Here is a 22,414-nt window from a genome sequence, read left to right on the forward strand (position 1 = left end):
AGCTGTGTGAGTTACCAGCCATTAACTCACATGCTGCTGCGTTTTTGTTTTATTTTTGTTGTTATTTTTTTTACAGAGAACGGACCTCGGTGTAGTTGAGAGTGACTGGATGAGTGTCAGGGAAATCTGCCCATGTCGTCACGGCGATAAGAGTCCTCTATCAGCGTTAACGTTATCCTCGTTGCCTCGTGTTTCGCACTTATGGTTTGCTTTCCTTCCTGCTGTGCCGTTAGTATTAGCAGTGAACCAAGTTTGCCTCTGACCCTTATATGAACCTTATTTTGCCTAATGACCTCACCCCCTTAAAGAGATATTTCACTTTGGTGGAATGTTTTCATTTCTTTTTTAGTGTGTATATGTCTGCAGGAGATTTGTGAATAGTCAGCTGCCAAAATTGGCTAGTCTTGGGGTTTGTAGTCAGCACCTCTTTCTGTCTTATATTTAGTAGAGAGATAAAGAGTAGATCATGGTAAAGAAGAAATTTTGCAGTTATCAATATTGATAGCTGGGAAAAACACAGTGAATCTGTTTGGCTGTCAGTGTCAGAGGCTGACTGCTCCTGAATATCTGTGGAAGTGTACATGCTGAGAAGTGTAAATATTTTACCGAGGTGAAGTATCTCATGAGACTAGGCCATTCTCACTCAGACGAGCTACAAATGAAAATGAATCGTCAGTGGAGTACGGAGAAGTTACTATTTTGAATTTGTTTTGTGGTGCAGTTGTCTTTAAAAATCATGTAATATCCATCTGTTTTTATTGGGACCACATGTTATGAAATTGCCTTTTTGCTACACTGTATGGATTGATAGGCGGTTCAAAGTATGGTCTATGTAAAGAGTACATATTTGCAGACTAGATTAAGGAAAGCAAGGCAATAACCGAAGGATTTAACCATATGAATGTTTAAAAACTGTTCATGAAGCATATGATGATTTTAGCTGCACGTTTTGGACAAAGCCTTATCTGACTTATTTGCTATCTGAATGACTTAAACACATTATCATCTTGTGATATTATTTTTTTTTTTGTCATGTCTGTCAGTGCAGTATTTTTTTTTTTTTTTTGTTGGAACCACTGTAAAATGGGTTGAAATCGTTAAACGTGATCATTTTTTTTGTGTTTTGATAAGGTGTCCTTTTGTCCTACAGTTGGTGTCAAAGATTAGTTACATTGTGTCAAAATGCACTTTTTAAATATTGCTGAGGAAGTCAAATAAATAGTAATGGCTAATGGTCTACCTTAAAGAGAAATATTTCACACTTTAGAGGGTTTTTTTTCTTCATTCATGTGAGTCCTGCCATCTTTTTGCAGAACCGTGGCCTGTTAAGCTTTCTCTACCACATTCCTTATGTGAGTGGGACGTTTCCCTCTCAGTCAGTTAAATTTCCTGCTAATTTATTATCACTATCAGTAACGCAGGCCACAGTTCAGAAGGTGAAATACCCGGATACAGCACCAGCCTTCTAAGACTCGGTCCAGCTATCCTTGCTGGACGTATTGATGTACTGATTGAGGAAAGTCTGGCCTGGTTTCAGACAGAGAACCACACTCGCTCACTGGCTTGTATTGCAGAGCGGAGCTGGGGCCCAGAGGAACGGGACGTTCCCCTGGGCTGCTCTTGGGCTCTCTAAGAGGAGACTAAATGTCACTCCTCATTCTCCTTTTTTACAGTTGGGAGAGCTGGTTGTACGATATGAGGTAGCCATTATAAATTATCATCAGCACTAGCATTGATCGCGCCATTTTAAATTGTTAAAAAAAAAACTGGTCAAAAGATTATCATCACCCCAGCTGTTGTGGTACTGGCCCGAACATGCTGAAGCCAGCACCCATTGTTTCCTCTCTCTGACCCATGTGTACATTTGACAAACTGGACTGTTTGTAGTTTCTGGTAGCTGTGCTTAGTGAATGTGTTCACCATTAAGAAACTAAGAAACTTGGAATAAATTGTCAAATCTGTAAAAGTAAAATAAAAGAATTCAGCACTGTCTGATTGTCTATGGGAAATCCTTTCTGTTGTTTCTTATTCTGAAGCCTTGTCGTGTAAAATAAACACACCAGTCAGAGGGAGCAGAGATCTAGAAGGCGGTGAGATTATCTTGCACAAATGGTCAAGGAAAACTGCCGCTACCTTAAGTGCCTCACAACAAAGATTTCTGGTCAGTTAGTGTATTGAGTCTGTCTGAAAGCGTCTCAATTTCTTGTCAAAATCTTACAGCACACCTAATAATCCATATTGGAGATGTGTAGTTGTCTTCTGACTACATGTTGAGCTCAGTGGTCCAGAGATCAAACTCTGTCTCGCTGTCCAATGTCTGTTTGCTATTTCAGTGACAGGGAGCAGCCTGGAGCTTCCACAGGCAATCAGAGCTGGATGTAATAGATTACATGTGATGGGATTACACAAATCTGATTACAAAACAAACACATCACATTAAGCAAACGTAAACGAGAGAAAGAGAGAAAAGTCTTTTAATTGAGATTATACACACAAATATTGAACACAATTTAGAATACTGGTTTTTGATGGTTGTATGATAACACTGATCAAATTGCAGTCTTTACATTATAGCACTAAGTACTAAATTGAAGTTTATATGTATATAACTTTTGGAATCAAAGTAATCCAAATCACGTAACATCACTGGGTTTGAAGTAATCCAATGCATTAGGTTACCATATACAATTTTGAGTAATTTGTAATGGATTACATTGTAAAGCCCCTTCCCGGCCTTGCAGGTAGTGTTACAGGTACGTTCTGCATGTGGCCTGCAGTTAAAACCACAGCAGTGTCACAGCTTAAATGCTTCACTAAGAAGCTTACTGTTCCCTCTCTGTCCCTCTCCTCCAATCCTCTTCACTGGAAAACTCAACTTAGTCCTCCAGAGACAAATACCTGCTGTACGGGGAAAATAATTCTCTTGTGAGGTAAGATTTATATATTTATTATTCAACTTGCCTTGTCATATGGCTGTTATTTGCGGAAATGTACTTGCTTTAGCAGATTCATATTGGTGTATTTTGAGTTGAGATATATCAGGTTGGAGTTACAGAAGCTAGTGTGAAAATCAAATAGTGAAGATACATGTAGATGTAGAGCATGTACAGTGTGTGACTGTCAAATAAACCACTGAGCATCTGTTTTAATTAATCTTTTCCATATTCTGTTTATATCTGATGTGATAATGCTGTTTACACTCACAGTCAAGGCACTTCTCTTTAAAGACTTTTTTGTATGTTGAACATGACAATTAACTTCTCCATGAACTGTCCACTTATGATGACAAATCATGGAGCCTCTACAAACTAGAGTGAGGGCCTTAGGTGAAAATACAATGAAAATATCATCAGCTACAACAGGTTTGTGTGTGAGCAAAATGATAATGCAATAAACACTCAGTTTGAGGTGAAATGGCTGGTATATTACAACATACATTTATAAATGCTATATATAATATTAGTGTGCATGGAAGGATTGAACACCTTAAAACAATTAACTCCTGTATCTGAAAAGAGCTTTCTGAATATGTGTATGTAGGTTTTTGGGTGTACAGCTGACTAGATGTGTTTATACAAGTTTTATTAGAGGACACTAAGGAAAATTTTGTGGTATATTTTGACTATTAACGTACAGTATACATGACATGACTGTGTCCTGTAAGGTAGACCAATAGTCCGTAAGCTACTGGCAGGTATGTTGGAAAAGCTATAAGTTATAAACTCTTATTTAGACGAAAACAAGGCACTGCTTCATTGACAAGTACAGGACCGTCATCAAAATGTAGCTTTTTGTGATGAGTAGCGATATTCAGTTGTTATTGAGCTTAATGTTTATCCTGTATCTCCTGTATACTGAGTGTGTACTGGATGTGTGTGGCTCCCAGAATAGCTGTGCTCCACTCCTCTCCTCTGGAGAAGGATCAGCCTGAAGTAGATTACCAACTGCTTATCTCCTGTAGAGTGTCACACACACACACACACACACACTCACAGGCCAAGCGGTCACAGCCCAGTACGGAAATCAAAAAAGCCTCAGTCAAGACAAAAGAATCTCCCACATGTGGTTTAGCTGATAGTTTGCTCCATGCTGTGCAGAGTGTATGAGTGATAAAAACTGCATGACTTTGGTTAATTGGGGTATATGCGTTTGTTTGCATGTATGTGTGTGTGTGTGTGTGTGTGTGTGTGTGTGTGTGTGTGTGTTTTCCACAGGTGTGTTGGTGATCAGCTGCAGCCATGTGTGACCAGACGTTCATGGCCATTACCTTTGGCCCCTGCGACAGCTGCAGCAATGCGAGCCCTCTGATGAACATCTACATCAAGAGTGAGCCCATCAACTACTGCTCCTTCTGTGTGGAGATGGTACGGACCTGACTGACCTACAGAGTAACAGCAAGGTTCAGCATTCACAGCTGGACCTGAATGACCAAACGTCTGTCAATGTTTAGAGTGTCTGAAAAAAAAAAACAGTATTTTTCCTAGAATTTGATTTTTAAATCTAGCAAGGAACGATTTGATGGATCATTTCACACAGTCACTTCATATTCAAGAGCTGGAGCAAATGACTAATTGGGTTGGTGAATAGTTTGACCAACTTGATTCAAAACAGGTAGCTGCAAAACCTAGGTCAATATTGTGCCTAAATGGTTTGGATAGGATCAAACTAAATCCATAGAAACACATACGAAACCCCAACAGTCCTGAGATTTCAGGTTCAAATCATGTTCTGTACTGGGAGTATTCTCAATTCAGGCTCTTGTATTTTTCTATAGACATATTATACTTGTTGGCAGGGTGTGTTTCTATCTATTTGACCAGGATCAGACTAACATGTTGTCGGACATTGCACTGAACACGTGCAGATACGCTCATACAAGACACACACTCACTCACCAACACCTTTTGACACACAACTGTACTTACACTGCCAACATCTTCAGCCCTGCCTGGGCAGACAGCACATGCCCACACACACACACACACACACACACACACACACACACACACACACACAATGTCATGAGGAGAGATAAATGCATGCCAGGCCATCCTCCCTGGTGCCAGGCCATCCCCCCTGATCTGTGGTCCTTTGTCAACAGCTAGCCTGACACCTATCCTATCCTGCAGTGTCAATCCACTGTGTTAGACTGGAGGGTCTCAGTCCTCTTCAAAAACCCATCGGTCTATCAGCTGAATCCAGTGAGCCTGAGATCTGCTGCCACACAATAAACTTTCGCAACACTTACTCTTTCACACTACCTTTATATTAGCCTAGATGATTATAGATGAAACTGTAATGACCCCCTGAGGGAAACTGGGCAGTTGCATAGGAAAGCAGTAATAGGCTACATCAAAGAAAAATAGACTATGAATAAGAATACAGCAAGTACCCAATAGCTGCAGTAGTAGGACCTATCAGTAGCAGCAGATCTTAGAAAGACAATGTCAACAATGTCAACACAACACAGACTATAAACAGATTTATAAATAAAAATGTTAAAGTGTTAGTTTTATTCACAGCTCTTTCCTTTAGAGAAATTGAAAGCACTTCAACATATCCCGTTGCAACCTTCCCCGGTCTCCCTTAAAGAAGTGTCCAGTGGCTTTGAGAGAGTAATACACGAGATATTATGTACAAAATATGCAAATATCCCACTTATGGATCTTTTAGCAGATAATTTAGTGGCAAGCTCTGTTTTTGGATATACTTATGATATGTCAAATGAGAAAAAGAAACAAAGTGACTTCCTTTATGGTCCTAGGTCCTTCGTTCCCTAGGTTTGAATACATTTTTCCACTTTGACTGACTAAACATGGCCACTGAGTACATTTTGAAGCAGTGCATGTTTTGTTTAAATTTGTAAGATTTGTAGATAAACACTGACTGTATTTGAGTTATGGTAGGAGCTGGAGGCTACAAAACGTTTCCCACCAACTATTTTCTGCCTTTTGAAAATCATCTGTGTGTGTGTTTGGTGTTGTTTGGTATATTATAGGGTTTGGTGGAGTTGTGGAGAGGGAAGCAGTTTGTTGTGTTTGTCAGTACAATTTCAAATGAACACATTCAAAACATACTGGAGTTGTTGCTTTCTCTGACTGCTTCATTTTGTCACCATGTCTGTGATGTTTCTATTCTACCAGTTTCCCTTGAGTATTTTAGCGTCTACTCCTTTATTGTCTATATTCACATTTTCAGTGCTTGTCTGACGCTCATATCCAGAGTTACAATGTTACAATAGTAGAATACATTTCAATCCCCAGATCACCAACATTACAAGAAACCAGTAGGTCAGAGCCACAGTACCTGTATGTAGTCATGCAAGTAAGAAATAGGCACTAGAGCAACATCCTAGTATTTTCAGTATATTGATATTAGTGGGAAAAAAAACCCATTATAAATTCAATATACTGAAACAGTCTGCTGATCAGCAGGTTCTACTGATCAATAGTGAGGTTTATTTGGGGTGAATGTGTAACGGAATTACAAAGAAGTGCAGGAGGGAGAGAGCGGGGGGAGAGAGAGAGAGAGAGAGAGAGAGAGCAGCCGTGACGTCACCGCGGCAGCATCAGCTGCGCTCGAGGCGGAGAATCTCAACAAACATCGCACCGCCAACCGTCCCGTCTCCCGTTGTTTTTTCCCCCAATTTTCCCGTTTTTCCCATCCCCCCTTTTTTTAATCTGTTTTTTCCTCCCAAAGATGGCGTGTCAGGGGCTTCAGAAGGGAGAGAGCCTGGCGACGCTGAAGAACGAGAGCGACAGTCTGAAGAAGAAGCTGGAGGAGGAGCGGGCGAAGCTGCACGATGTGGAGCGTAAGTGTCCAGCATCAAAAACGCACACTAAGTGTACCGTGTCACCGTGATACTGAAACACAGGGTCGGCACATCAACACGACAAACGGCGATGAGACACTTGACAGATGCAGTTCGCAGGCAGCCTGTTTCCGTGGCTGTGATTACTCAGAAGAGGAGCTCATTTTCATAATTTATGTTTTTTTGCACACAGCCTATGCATTTTTCAGTTAGGATGGAGGATGCACCGGGAGGGTCGTTCACACAGTGGGGGCCAGATGCTTGGTGTTTTTCGATGGTGATGCACAGGAAATATATGATGTTGGGATGATTGATGATTTGGGATGGAGATTGTAAATATTGTAGATTGTAAATGTAAGTCCTCAAACGCCCTCGCCTCATAAACCTGTCTGAACTTCACCCTAACAGCTTTCATTACACCTCAGCATTAAATATAGCAGAGTCATGCTTTCAATTATTGACTTCATGCGTTAAGTGTGGCATGCTCTGCTCTCTGGTGGTTACCAGACTTATTTTATGGGGACCCAAATATTGAAAAGATGTTTTCAGAGACCCCAACTCATTGTTGCATGCTATTTTATAGGTTTACAAAAGGAAATACCCCTTGGTTTTGGCTCCTAATCTACTATCATATAGTATACTTTACTTATACGAAGTACAAAAAATTAGTTAACCAGTCAAAGGCCTTTATGTTGATGCAACCAGTTTTTCAGAATAAATTGGATGCCTATTTTAATCTTCCTGAGATGCAACTCTGTCTTTAGCTACAGCACTCACATATGCCTACTTAGATCTTAACTAGATCTTAACATCTGTGTGTGTATGTATCTGTGTGCGTGTGTGTGTGTGTGTGTGTGTGTGTGTGTCCTAGTGCACCAGGTGGCTGAAAAGATTGAGGTGTTGGGTGCTCTCTCCATGAAGACCAGACGCACACTGAAGGGCCATGGGAACAAGGTGCTGTGTATGGACTGGTGTAAAGACAAGCGCCGTCTGGTCAGCTCTTCACAGGTACACACACACACACACACACACACACACACACACACACACACACACACTCACACAGATGCAATATGTACAGTATATGAAGAGAGATCTAGTAATGTTTGGCTTTGTGTTTGGCTTTTTAACTCGTGTTAAAGTTTCTTATTGGACACTACATACAGTATATGATTTCTGTACAGCAGGACACGTTAATGTTTTTTTTTTTTATATATATATATATATATATGTATTCTGTGTGATGCTGATTTTTTCTCTCATCTAGGATGGAAAAGTGATCGTTTGGGATGGTTTCACCCTCAACAAGGTGAGTAAAGCTCTGTGTTGTGCTTTTGTGCACATTTAAAAGAATCTGAATTCTTGTCAATAATGAATGACTATAAATGAACGGGTTGATTTCAAAATGCAATAGATCAATTTTGAAAAAAATGTCTATCTAATATTTATGATTCACTGTTTCAAAAGTCTAGATGATGCCTTCCTCAGTAAGAAATTTGCCAGCAAAGGTCTGAAGATACATAATGATTTAAATAATCTGATATTCACTCTCATGGCAGCAGTTATATAAGGCTAAGTGCCAGTTTTTTTTCTAACGGTGGATACTGCAGCTCATTTTGGAGTGAATCTGTTCTGTCCTCCATACCATATGTGCTTCTGTTGAGTGGGAGGGCCGGCCATCTTCTGCTCCTCTGCTGCTCCGAGGGAGAGGGCGGGACAGGGCCACATATGCCTGGAAAGAGGAAACTAAAGATTATCTATCCATCAGTACACTGTAATGACAGTGTGAGTGTGTGTGTGTGTGTGTGTGTGTGTGTGTGTGCGTGTGCGTGTGCGTGTGTGTCAGAGTGCACTTTAATGACAGCCTGGTTTCGCTCCCACACTAATCTTGTCTCTTGGTAGAGCAGACTTAACCACACTAAAAGCAACCTTCATTAAGACTCACCACATCCAGGTTCACTGCAGCACTGTGTGTGTGTGTGTATGTGTGTTCCAGGAGCATGCTGTCACCATGCCATGTACGTGGGTCATGGCATGTGCTTATGCCCCTTCAGGCTGTGCTGTAGCATGCGGGTGAGTACAGAGGAATTCTCTTTCTTCAGCACAGATTTAATTGAGTGGCATTCTTTCTAATTGTCAAAAATCAACTCCTCTCCTTGTTTATTTTAACAACTTCACACTAAAGTGAGCTATCCATTATTGGAAAAATGTTGACTCCTCGCTAGTCACAAGCCTAACCTCTTGGTTATATCCAACCCCTAGATCATACATAATAATCACTTTGAAACACTGAATAATGAATATCTGGTACATTTTTCCCCTCCAAAATGGATATATAGGGTTGTGGAATGAAACCCTTCCTTTGACCTCTGACCCTTCTGTCCCATCCAACAACAGCGGATTGGATAACAAGTGCTCGGTCTATCCGCTGTCACTGGACAAGAACGAGAACCTGGCTGCTAAGAAGAAGTCGGTCGCCATGCACACCAACTACCTATCAGGATGCAGCTTCACCAACTCAGACATGCAGGTGAGCGCCTCGATTTCTTGGTTTAATGCCCAATCTGAAAATGGAAATAAAGGCCCAATCAGAAATTCCTTTATGGTCCTAGGTCCTTCATTCCCTAGGTTTGAATACATTTTTCCACTTTGACTGACTAAACATGGCCACTGAGTACATTTTGAAGCAGTGCATGTTTTGTTTAAATTTGTAAGATTTGTAGATAAACACTGACTGTATTTGAGTTATGGTAGGAGCTGGAGGCTACAAAATGTTTCCCATCAACTATTTTCTGCCTTTTGAAAATCATTTGTGTGTGTGTTTGGTGTTGTTTGGTATATTAGGGTTCGGTGGAGTTCTGGAGAGGGAAGCAGTTTGTTGTGTTTGTCAGTACAATTTTAAATGAACACATTCAAAACATACTGGAGTTGTTGCTTTCTCTGACTGCTTCATTTTGTCACCATGTCTGTGATGTTTCTATTCTACCAGTTTCCCTTGAGTATTTTAGCGTCTACTCCTTTATTGTCTATATTCACATTTTCAGTGCTTGTGTGACGCTCATATCCAGAGTTACAATGTTACAATAGTAGACTACATTTCAATCCCTAGATCACCAACATTATATATATATATATATATATATATTACAAGAAACCAGTAGGTCAGAGCCACAGTGCCTGTATGTAGTCATGCAACTAAGAAATAGGCACTAGAGCACTAGAGTTTCTGCCTTCAGGGCTCGTCCGGGATTTGAACCTGGGACCTCTCACAGCCGAAGTGAGAATCATACCCCTAGACCAATGAGCCACTCACATTCACTAATATAACATCCTAGTATTTTCAGTATATTGATATTAGTGAAAAAAAAAAACATTATAAATTCAATATACTGTAACAGTCTGCTGATCAGCAGGTTCTACTGATCAATAGATACTGCCTGGAGAAATACATTAATGGTTAGATTCCCCAGGGAGCTTGTAACATGATATTAGAGGCTCTGAGATGATTTAACTCATGCATTACGTTTATGTTTACATTACATTATAGTCGTTTAGCTGATGCCTTTATCCAGAGTGTAGAGAGAGAAGTGGGAAGAGGTGCAAAAGTGCAAGAGAGTGCAAAATATATATTCTTATCATGCAAATCTTTTACAGATTTTACAGTTTTATAATAAACAATCCGCAGCTTCTATAGTTTCTGATCTTGCTTTAAAAGATGAAATAACCATTAGGCGTTACAGTCCATCTTTATTTGGCTGTGTCAGAGGATTATGAGTCGGCATCCTTTTGGGCCGCAAAAGAGAGTTAAAATACCGGAGAGAGGAAAGAACGAAGGAAGGGGACAGGAAATCAGAGAAAAGGAGGACAGGACTGGAATGGAGTGAGATATTGAGCTTTAATAATTTACTACAGTCTGGCTCTCAGCAAGGCAGAGGAGCAGAATTGGGGGAAGAGGAGGAAGAGGAAGAGATGTGAGATGGATGGCAGGGGGGAGGAGGGGGGAGAGAGGAGAAGAGGAGGGAGAGTGATGGTCCTCCATTCTGGGTGTATTAATAGACACTGAGTGGCCTTTATCTAGGAAAGAGTGGAGCACACTGACCACAGGGCAAAGCATTTAACGCATAGACACACACACACACACACACACATTTTCTATCTCACAAACACATACATGCACATGACACATGCATGGACACACTGGCACGCACAGCTGTCTTTATGCCAGTAAAACAGGCCTTGAAGCGCAGAGGTCTTTATCACGCAGTGGCTTCAGAAAGTGTTTACCATTCATATTTAGTGTAGAAATACTAGAAAGACCGGTTCCAAAGGGCGGCACATATTCAACCGGCCTAAAAATCTACCAGGAGAGACAGAACGACCTGCAGTCACTGTGTTGCTGCCAGTATTAACTCATTTGTGTGTTTGACTGTGTGTGGCCAACTGGTAGCAACATTCAAGAGCAGCAGTGTTTTTCAGCTGGCGGGTCATGACGCAAAAGTGGGTCATGAGGCATTCTCACATGGTAGCGGGCAAAGAGTTTAGATGGGGGATCACTGTGTTATCTAATGGACTCCCAGCAAGTATTTAACGTACAGCGATATGAAGGAGGTGGCAGGGTGCAACAGCAACCCAAACAACACATTATTATATTATTACATTCTATTATTTTATAGCATGGCAAAACTTCAGATTAAAACAGCTTCGGAAAACAGTTGTGTGTTGATATTAGTAAGATGTATAGATCCCAATTTCATAAAACGATGCAGGTATCTGCTACAGATGAATACGGATGTCGTCTCATTTTTTACTTTGCCACTATATTTACATATATTTCAATGTCGGTGCAGGCCTTAGGATCAACATCTATTCAAAGTCAAAATGTTTGCAGGGCTGGGTGTGCACTTTATTTGGCATGGTAATATTTGAGTTCATGAGCAAAATCAGTAGAGAACGACAATATTGTGTGACAATTATGGTGTGGCTTACTGATAATTACATCCATATAGAAACTGGAGCTGCCTCTCAGCCCAGGGAGGATGTGGTGTGTGTCCCGAGGTCATCCAACAGACAAGCTCTAATGCACCAGCCAGCAGCGCTCACCGACGCCTGAACGTGTCTCCGAAGTGCCCATAATGTGTTTTCATCAGTGGAGTTGCTGACATTTTGTGTGCATGTGTGTGTTTGCACGTCACATACATGCGAGCGTGAGTTCTCTCTGTCAGTGGAGGTGCTGCCCTTTGGCTTTTTATTTGTGTGTATTTGAGCGTGACTGAGTACGTGTGTCTGCCTTGTATGTGTGTGTCTGTGTGTGTTTGTGTGTGTATACATAAACAAGGATCATAGTGCCATTAACCATATGATAGAGTGGAGATCTACAGAAGCTCTCTATCCCTGCACTCTGTTAAAAGGAAAAACAGACTGTCAGGAGTTTTCATTAGACCTTTATGGCACCTAGAATCAATACAGGAAGCAGAGTTACTGCATCTACAGACAGCTTTTTTCTTACATCTGGTTCTCAGTCGGTGTGGTGAGACAGATCAGTGTCCATATAAAGAAGGAGAAGAAGGTTCTTTCTTTGCGTGGAGTATTTCAAACATTTGGGTCTGAAAAATAGAATTCAGAAGCAAGCTAAATTTCTACAAATAAAAATCGTGAACCAAACTAGATTTTTCATGCATTGTGTAGGCGTATATAACAAAATATAGATCTTTCCATGGCCCACCTCTGTGCCAGTCTTTGAAACCCCTGATGCTGATGATCCCAGGATCCATCAGGGTCCAACACACAGTGCCTTTTCAAACAAGATTCAGCCTCGTTTAGTCAGCTGGTTCGACCCCTAAGCCCAACCAGACAGGAGTTTCCAGTAGAATATGTACGGACCTTTTTATTGTCCCTCTGTGACCTGCTCTTCCTCCTGTCCACCAGCAGAGAGCAGCATCACAAGTGCCTCATCCAGTTCCTATATAGTTGACTGGTCTCTTCGGTGCATGAGTGTATTAGGGATGGTTATGGGGGATTCCCAGATAACTAGGGTACTAGTATGTTTTTAAAGAGACTCTTTAATATTTGTCTTAAGTGAACTGTACAGAATTTAAAGTGCTTACACTGGCTGTCTAACTTTGCCCTCTTCTTCACAAGACATTGTGAGTCTTTAAAAAAAATCCCCCAGCTGGGCTGAAAAGAGCTTTATGGTTTCATATCTTTCATGTGTTTGTGTTTTTGTGTGCGTGTATGTGTTCTGTGTATGCACCCATGTATGTGTGTGTGTGTGTGTGTGTGTGTGTGTGTGGGCGTGTGTGTGTTTGTTAGCTCCTGACATCAAGCGGTGATGGCACATGTGCCTTGTGGGATGTGGAGAGCGGGCAGCTGCTGCAGAGTTTCCACGGTCACACAGCTGATGTTTTGTCCCTGGACCTCGCCCCGTCTGAGACTGGAAACACCTTCGTCTCTGGGGTGAGTGTGTGTGTGTATGTGTGTGTGCGTGTATTTATCTATCATCCTGTCCATGCTGCATTATTGTCTCTTGTTTGAGTATGCTTCCTAATGTGTGTGTACATATGTGTGTGTGTGTGTGTGTGTTATCAGGGCTGTGATAAGAAGGCCAACGTGTGGGACATGCGCTCTGGGCAGAACGTCCAGTCCTTCGAGACCCACGAGTCTGACATCAACTGTGTAAAGTGAGTCCGGTTCTCGTGATAAACCACAAGTCTTTCCATGGTTCTCTTCTTCCTCTTTAAAAAGAAATCATTTATGAGGATTTGCTTGACAGAGACAACATGTAAAAACTGCTATTTATGATTTCCACCCAAAGAGGAAGAACAATACGGAATGAAACTAAGTATGTTACCCACACATTTCTCTAAACATTTTTAATGAAGAAGGGACTTCAGTGCACTTAGATCAAATGCAGCTTTTGGTCTGGTTGACCTTTAAATTAAATATAAAGGTCAATTTTAAAGGTCAATTTAAAGGTAAAAACTTTAAATTGATAAAATCTAATTGGCCAAAGACAGAGATAACAGAGAAAACCTGTTTTTGTTTTGACTGATTCAGGTACTACCCCAGTGGAGATGCGTTTGCCTCTGGCTCCGACGACGCCACAGTAAGTCACTTCATACTGTTCCTCCAGCTGACCTGCTTATCTGAGGGTGATGATGTGTCTGCTGCTCCTGTCAATATGTTTCCTGTGCATCAACAGAGAGCATTAGATTGTTTTTCAAAGGTTCATGCCTGCGGGCAAAAAGTAATATTGATTTGAACGATTTTGCTATCGTAATTTGGTGGCAGGGGTCAAAGATCACAGCCTTCCCTCATGGGATTACTTGACATTTTTGAACTCTAGGCTTTAGTCATTTTTCTAAACAAGACACATTGTTATAGAAAAGTTTCTGCACTGGTATTCTGTCAGCAGAAAATCTGTCACTTTAAGGGAAATAATAATATAGGGGCTCTAAACATAGCTTGTTGAAATCATTTGGTCCTGCAAGCCACCAAGTGCCAACCATAGAAAAACATTACCATCATTACCAGACATTACCAATGTCAAGATATTATCACTTTATTGACCTCAGAACATCTTCTGCCAGTTGAGAAATTGAGCTGATTTTAATAATAATTTTAATTTTAATATTGTCTTAAATGTAACTTGTGTGTGTGTGTGCATATATGCATGTGTGTGCACATTTGTGTGCATGTATACTTTCTTGTATGCATGCCCATATATTGTTGTGTGTGTTTGTGTGTCTCAGTGCCGTCTGTTTGACCTGCGGGCCGACCGCGAGGTGGCCGTCTACCAGAAGGACAGCATCATCTTCGGTGCTTCCAGTGTGGACTTCTCTCTGAGCGGTAAGGTGTTTGTGATGCAAACGTCATCATATCAAATGTATGGCATCAAATAAATAATTTTGACTTGACTGAGGGCCCAGAAAATGCTGAACTTGTTATTCAAATAAAGCATACTCTAAGGATTCTGTGACCTCTTTTGTCTCTGAAACTATGAACTTGGAAAAACACGTGACGGTTTGGACAGTTGTCATTGTCTCCCATGTGTATGAAATACTTATCAGCATCAATGAGGAAAGTCAACCAGCTTTTACACAATTCCAAAAAAGTCAACTCTTTCTTAGAGATCCAAGGATTCTTCAAGACACTGAGAACATTTTTAGCAATATTGGACAGTATCATACAATGTCAACCACTCCTTTGTCCCTGCTTTCCTTTATTCCAATATTCCCCTCCTCTCCTCTCATGTTTCCTCTCTCTCTCTTGCCTTCTCCCACCTCCAGGGCGGCTGCTTTTCGGCGGCTACAATGACTACACCATAAATGTATGGGACGTGTTGAAGGGGACTCGCGTCTCCATCCTGTTTGGCCATGAGAACCGCGTCAGCACCGTCAGAGTGTCACCTGATGGCACAGCGCTCTGCTCGGCCTCCTGGGACAACACCCTACGGGTGAGCAGGGTTTTAATTAGACAAGACGGCTTCAGCTTGTCGCGGCTATTCGTTTGTACTGACTGACACTTCTTCAGTCCAGTGTAAATAAGTGTAAATCCATCTTGACAATATGTGATGTAGGTACAAGCAAAAACAGGTTCTGATATGATGCCTTCCTCCTTGGGTATATAATAAATAAATAAATATATATATATATAATTAAATGTCACTCAAAAACGGTTTGTGCAGCCAATGCTGGATTTACTAAATTGATTTTGAGATTAAAATTGAGCTTTTGAGGCACTTGTACTGTGTAGAACTGTTCAAGTTTTCAGTAAAAAGGTTTAAAAAGGTTAAGATTTAAACCATTTTTGTTCAAATAGGCCAATGAGAATATATGTTTGGATCAATTAAATCAATGTTAAGGATAAATTAGAATATGCTTAGAGAATGGTCTGACAATTGCTTTCCAGTGAGTTAGGTTGGGCTACTCTCCTGTGATTGGATGAAGTATGGACAGAGTCTAAAACGTTTTGAGAGAAGGTGACCAAAAGATGCAGCTAGCTGTGTTTTAATGGCGAAAATGTGTTTTCTTTACATACAGTTGCTTTTTCATATAAGGAAGGTATGTTGAGGCTGTTTGGGCTGCAGGTTTTTGTTCTCCAGGCTTTTGTTGAGGTGTAGGTGCTAACTCATGCTTCAATACATGGTGCTACATACAACATTGCAGCTGCAGTTTTCATCCTCATGATTCTCCTGCTTCACGCTGTCTGCTCTCTTCATCTCTCATGCAGATTTGGGCTTAGAGCTCACAGCACCGTTTTGATCCAGAGCCGAGGATTTGGGTCCAAGATGGCACCAGAATACTGTGACTGCCAACACAGAACATCCCTGGCTGAAATTAACACTACTGCAGGAGTGTGTTCATACCACCATTCAGTCTGACACACACACACACACACACACACACACACACGCACACACACACACAAGCACAAAAACCTAGCTCACCTAAGTCATTATATCCTAACGATGTAGGTTTGACACCAGTATCACAGGGAAAGTGTTAATTTGAACAGACAGTTGTTCATCAAGTTTATATTCCTTAACTTTGTTATTGATAGCTGATATTGTATTATTATATTAGAATAAGTGTTATTGATGATATGGTGCATAATAATAGCCAGTGTAAAGAGTCCAGATGACCACTAGCATTCAGCCACCCCTCTGTAATGTAGACCTGTGGACAATGTTGCTGATTGTCTTGTACATTATGTACATTACTCCACTGCCACTTTACTGCTCACTCTCCCCTACAGACTGTTATTAGAAGACAAACAGTGTGACCGGCCCATTTGTCCAGAGAACTAGCTCCACATGCTGTTATCACCGCTCTGCCACTCTGTCATAGGTTATGTCCCAGTTATCCAAAGAAAGCAAGGCAACTTTCAATGTAACCACAGATTTTCCTTTTTTCAGATTTCTTTAATCGTCATCCCAAGTCAAGTCCTTGTAAGAAAAATAAATATTTGAAATAATGTTTTTTTTGCTTCTTGTATTATGTTTCATTGTTTCTGTAATGTGTCTTCTCTTCTGTTCTCTGGTAGTTACATGTTGGTGGCCTCATATGCACGGTATAGCAGGTGGGGCTGTAACTAAAACCTGGTTATTTATTTGCCAAAATAGATAAAAACAACTTGGACGTGTTTCTCCATGAACAAATACAGTTGGATGTCAGAAATTAAGTAAACACTCCCTTTTTAACTGCTACACAGACCGCGTTCAACGAATCAAGATTGACCAAGATCCAATTCCCAACGGCTGAAATGTGTGTTCCTCCTATTCTGTGAAAGGGAGAAATGTAAATAGCCTGAAACACACTGATTCTATTAATGTGGCCTTGTGGTTTACTAGACAGACTGGAGGGTTTGAAGCCTGGCGTGTTTCCTTGATGAATTATCTTTGAGCAACACAGTGAAGGAATGAATGAATACATGTGTCTGACATGCAAGGAAAACAAATTCACTGGTAATATGTAATATGGCAATCAGCCGCCCCAAAAAGTATACATATATTGCCTTTACATTGCCGTTGTAAAAACATTCAAAATATATTCTTAGTAAGATATCCAAAGGAAAACTCTTTGGGTATCCTGGATTTTATTTTAAACGTTATAAAGGCTGACTCAGTCTTGTACTGTATGTACTTCAATCACACTTGTTTAGTTACACTTACTGCCCACCAGGGGGCGCTGCACAGGATCAGTTCTTCAGCAGGGCTGTCAAAGTGTCCCTCTATTCTAAGTATGTACAGTACTTGTTTGGGAGACAGGAGTGGTGTGGGATGTATACAAATCCTTTAATTGACTTGAGTAGGCTCCAAACACCCTGGTGGAGTAGCAGGTTTCTAGTCTGTGCTAACAATAAGAGTTCCATTAAAAAATGAAAGTAAAACCATTTGATATGAAATGTACTAACATCCAAAGTACATGTTCAGTAATAAAGACGTTGTCCAGCACTTGAGGTTAAGTAGATCCCATTACGTAACACTAGAGTTTATGAACGTGTGTTACATTGGTGTTTGTCCAATATTCAAAATCTCTGTCCTCAAAGCAGTATTGATTTGTTTTTTGTGTTTCTGACATGTTTTTTTTTTTAACTGTGGTCAAAGATCAGCCCTCCTCATCCACATTATCACTGTATCTCCGTGAGAGCATCCTCCCAGTGTTGAGTGTATTTATGAACCTTATTTTATATCATTACTGCACTATGGCGACAGGCATGAACACCGATGATGACCTGCCACGTGTATGATGATGTGAGTGTGTCGTGTATGTGTGTGTTCATAGTTTATTACCGGAATAGGTGTTGTGTGCCTGTATGTGTGTGTGTGTGTGTGTGTGTGTACATGCCATTTGTCTGACCTGTGTGTATCGGTGAGGTGTCCATCTCTACATGAATGACAACATCATCCTTGTTGCTTCCACTGTGGACTTCCTCTAAGTGATAAGGGCCTGGGAATACAAACAGCACCTCTTATTCAACACACTGTTCCTTCATCATACAAATACATCCAAAACACACTCCTGTCACTCTTTTAAATAACCCATGACAGTTGGGACTGTGACAGGAAATCTTTTAGTTTTTTGTGGTTCACTTGTGAAATTTGTTTTTCAGATGATCAGATTGATGATCAGAGCAATGCTATCAGCCTGTCTTTATGCCTATTACAAAGTTATTAACTCTTACATTTTACCATCTGCTGACAGCTGAAAAGGTCTTATATGACATGGTTGCCATAATGAAAGAAAAAACAACAAAATAGATGTTAAGATTCAGTTCACAATCTATCAATCTTTTTCCGCTTATTCCCACTTCTCTGACAGAGTAATATCATTTGAAGTGTTTCACTCCAAAATATATGTCTATATATCAGATATATACATGATATCAACCACCAAAAAAGTAAATAAATACATAAAAATAGCCTTATATAAGTGTTGACATAAAAATAAAACTCACTGAAGAATATTATTTTGATAGATGAGATTGTCCTGAGCCATAAATTTGAGATATGTTATTTTTAATTGATAGGTTTCATTTTGAAATAAAACCCTTTGTTATTTTGCGCATTTGCCCACTTTTGCTGCAGTGTGAAGTTGTTCTCTGTGGTTTTTGTTTCACACTTCCTCTCTCTCTGTGATGATGTCATGGTCTGTGGTCTTAAATGGAACTTGTTCTTCAATGGAACTCAACACATTTATATATAGGCTACCACACACAGTGATGTAGTTGAAGAGGTGGGTAAACTATACAACTTCCAGTCCAGCGATCACTATGAGGCAAATAACTAAAATATAAACAATAATCAATTATATTTTCAGAAAAGCATTCATTCATGTTTTTTTTTTTCCTTAAAAGACCCTATCTTCATATAACTTACATCAGTAGAATACTACTTATTATCACCATAAAGATTCAAAAATCATAAAGATTTATGTCAGGATCAAAAGGAGACTAAACTACTCTGAAAATAAACGGTGGGTAAACTGGGTTTCGGTGGGTTTACCCTCCACTACATCCCTGCTGACATGATGGCTTCTAGTTATCTTTTTTTTTTGTCTAATTCTGTTGGCGTAAGTCCCCTCAATTATCACATGATTTTCGTGTCTGTGACGAAATACTCAAGGGATAATGTAGGTTTTTTTGTACAAAGATTAAAAGTCATTGAACCTAAAAAAAAATATCACATGCTTAGACAGGAGGGAAACTTGAATGAGAGTGGGAACTGACATTGTTCCATCGAAACCAAGACTTTACTGAGTATTAACATGTAACTGTATGAGTGCACAATCAGCAGGAGTCATATTTCTAAATTCTCTGTGTTGCTGGAATCGGACATTTCACGCTTCCCCTCCTTTGCCTCTCCCTATGCTTTATTTATTCCAACAGGCCAAGGCTGAAATGCTGCAGATCCAAAGACATTAAAACTAATCAGAGAGAGGGAGAGAGAGAGAGAGAGAGAGAGAGAGAGAGAGAGAGAGAGAGAGAGAGATTCTACATGCAGAATAGAGTTTTCCAATGTTTTTGGGGCCTGACAGAAATCTTTGATATAAATTCATTGTATAAGTAAATAGTATCAAACTGATGTAAGCTATACAAGTCATACATATATAGTATGATATAGGATATAGGAAAAAACAGAATAGGAAAAAATAAATAACTTGATGCTTTTCTGTAAATATATACAGTACATATTTTCTCTCTTAGTGGTTGTTTGCCCAATGGTGATCACCGACTGAAGGTCATAATTTACAAACCTTTTTCCTTACATCAATGAAGAAAGGGGATGGGAACAGTGAGAGAAAGACAGAGGGAAATGCCAAGACAGAGAAGAGGGTGCTGTGGAGCGGAAGACAGAAAGAGAAAAGGGACCGAGGAAGGGGAATTGAGAAAGATTACCACCAAAAGAAAGTGACATCCCCAATGACACTCATAACGAAAAAGTACCCGTAATATGCCATGACACACCACATTACAATGTTTTGCTTTCACCTACACTCACGGGATTACCACAACCATGTGTTCTCTGTGCATTTCACTTCTTCGTGGTGATCTATAGACCGTATCTCTGCCATACAGAGGTTGGCTCAGCGCTGGCGTCACGCGCCCTGAGAGCAGCAGGGTGTTGGCAGAGTCCTGGGACTGCCAGCCAGCTGGGTGGTGACTGTAACTGTAAATCCTAAGATGACTGGTTCTCAGCCTCCTCAGAGCTGCGGCGAGACATGCAAATCCACAGCTACGCCAAGCTATTGTGTGTTTGGATGTGTCCCATGAAGACCAAATGTGTGATATTATGGCAGATGCAAATACGTGGTGGACAAGAGCCAAAATAAATTAACCTGGAGGGAATACGTGTGAGAGTATTAAATTTAGGTTTAATGAAGTTGTTTGTTGTACCACACCTCAGCCCACCCCACTCCTGCTGTGAACCTTGCTTTAGTTTAACAAAAGGATATTTACATAAATTAATTAACTGCAATCAACTGAGGATACATTGCTAAAAGTGTGATTACAGTTATTTTTTCAGGGGTAATGCCAGTTAGGAATGGCTGGCTCTGGCTGTAACACACAATACTTACAGGAGAGTGTAATTTACCCAAATTGTTACCGTGATTACTCCATTTATATTATTATTTTAACACTGCTGTTATTGATGATATTACACAAAACAAAAGACTTTGTAAAGCGCCTAAATGAATGAAGTTCAGACTCCCCCAAGAGCATTAGAGTATTATGCACATTTTGTGAGCCTTTACATCTGGCAGTAAACCATTTGTATATGAATTTTGTTCAGAATGTGATTGTAAGAGGTGTGTCTATAGCCTATAGACACACCTCTTACAATCGCATTATATAGACAAGGCAAGGCAAACTTTATTTATATAGCTCATTTCATACACAAGGCAAATACAATGTGCTTCACATAAAACAGAAAAAATACATAAAATGACATTAAAAACGAAAGAAAGAAAGATACTGAGCAGTCACTCTCACACTGGTGACACCTCTGATCAGCCAGTATAACTTCTCTGAGAGTAACTCCCTCAATTTTTCCTCTCAAAAGGAAATCAATTTAGATGAGATCTTGAAGGATTTTTCGAAGGATTCTTCGAAGGAGCCTAGAGTCTTTCCAGTGGTCTTACCCCACCCTATAGGCAGGCCCCACAGCCCCTATAGGACTTGTAAATGTTCCTTTAGAACATTCAACACTCAATTCTCAATACAGGTTTGAGGATCCTGTCAGAGCGGATAAACTACTCACCAGAGTTCCTCTAGACTCCCGTTGGGATCCTGTTCGTGACGCCAACTGATGAATAATTTTGTATAAAATAGGTAAGTACATAAAAGAAAGAAAATAAATAAATAAAGATAACACCTGTTACATCTACATACAGATGATTTAGCAGAAGGCCACAGAGAAAAGGAATGTTTTGAGCTGACTTTTAAAAGAGCTGACAGTGGGAGCACATCTCAGTTCTTCTGGAAGTTTATTCCAGTAATTTGGAGCATAAACGCAGCTTCACCTGATTTAGTTTTCACCCTGGGAACAACTAACAGACCGGTTCCAGATGACCTCAGAGGTCTGGGTGGCTCATATCCTAAGAGCAGGTAAGAAATGTATTTTGGAGCTAAGCCATTTAGCGCTTTATAGACAAGCAGCAGAAGAGATATATAGAGCTGATGTCCTAGTGGAAGCATGCAGAGGTTGAATAAAAGAGGGCCAAGGATTGAGCCATACTGTCATACTGACCCTTTCAGAGACAAAGTCACCGATAGACACAAAGTAGTTCCTGCCTTGCAGGTAGGTCTTGAACCAATTTAAGACCGGGCCAGAGAGTCCAACCCAATTTTCTATCTTCTTTCTAATAATCTAATAATATTGTGTGATCAACAGTGTCAAATGCAGCATTAAGATCCAGAAGTACAAGGATAGAAAGCTTGTCTGAATCTGTGTTCATAAGAAGATCATTCACAACTCTAATAAGGGCTGTCTCAGTAGCCTACTATGATGGGGTCTAAATCCGGATTGGAAATGGTTAAAGTGGGCATTTGAAATTAAATAGTTGTTGAGCTGGTTGAAGACAATTTTTTCCAGGATCTTACTAA

General features: G+C 40.3%; 1 protein-coding gene across 1 annotated transcript; it reads left to right on the forward strand.

Moving 5' to 3' along the window:
* The first annotated feature begins 4,238 nt into the window (after positions 1 to 4,238).
* On the forward strand, positions 4,239 to 16,749 carry LOC139640668 (guanine nucleotide-binding protein subunit beta-5b). The gene is made up of 12 exons (XM_071514850.1): positions 4,239 to 4,364; positions 6,700 to 6,811; positions 7,683 to 7,819; positions 8,079 to 8,120; positions 8,808 to 8,884; positions 9,209 to 9,341; positions 13,121 to 13,264; positions 13,397 to 13,488; positions 13,865 to 13,913; positions 14,560 to 14,656; positions 15,097 to 15,263; positions 16,040 to 16,749. Exons 1-12 carry the CDS (start codon positions 4,239 to 4,241, stop codon positions 16,049 to 16,051), a joined length of 1,188 nt encoding a protein of 395 aa, XP_071370951.1. The 3' UTR covers positions 16,052 to 16,749.
* Positions 16,750 to 22,414: the final 5,665 nt, after the last annotated feature.

This window comes from Centroberyx affinis, unplaced genomic scaffold, assembly GCF_046629955.1.
Source record: "Centroberyx affinis isolate AG114_WGS23_722 - 3 ecotype Tasmania unplaced genomic scaffold, CSIRO-AGI_Caff_v1 ptg010182l_1, whole genome shotgun sequence".
Classification (NCBI taxonomy): Eukaryota; Metazoa; Chordata; class Actinopteri; order Beryciformes; family Berycidae; genus Centroberyx; species Centroberyx affinis.

Excerpts from the sequence above, each read along its gene's own strand:
- LOC139640668 (XM_071514850.1), top strand. The coding sequence starts at position 4,239 with ATGTGTGACCAGACGTTCATGGCCATTACCTTTGGCCCCTGCGACAGC. Across the intron at positions 7,820-8,078 it reads GTCTGGTCAGCTCTTCACAG|GATGGAAAAGTGATCGTTTG; the intron begins GTACACACACAC and ends TCTCTCATCTAG. Across the intron at positions 8,121-8,807 it reads ATGGTTTCACCCTCAACAAG|GAGCATGCTGTCACCATGCC; the intron begins GTGAGTAAAGCT and ends TGTGTGTTCCAG.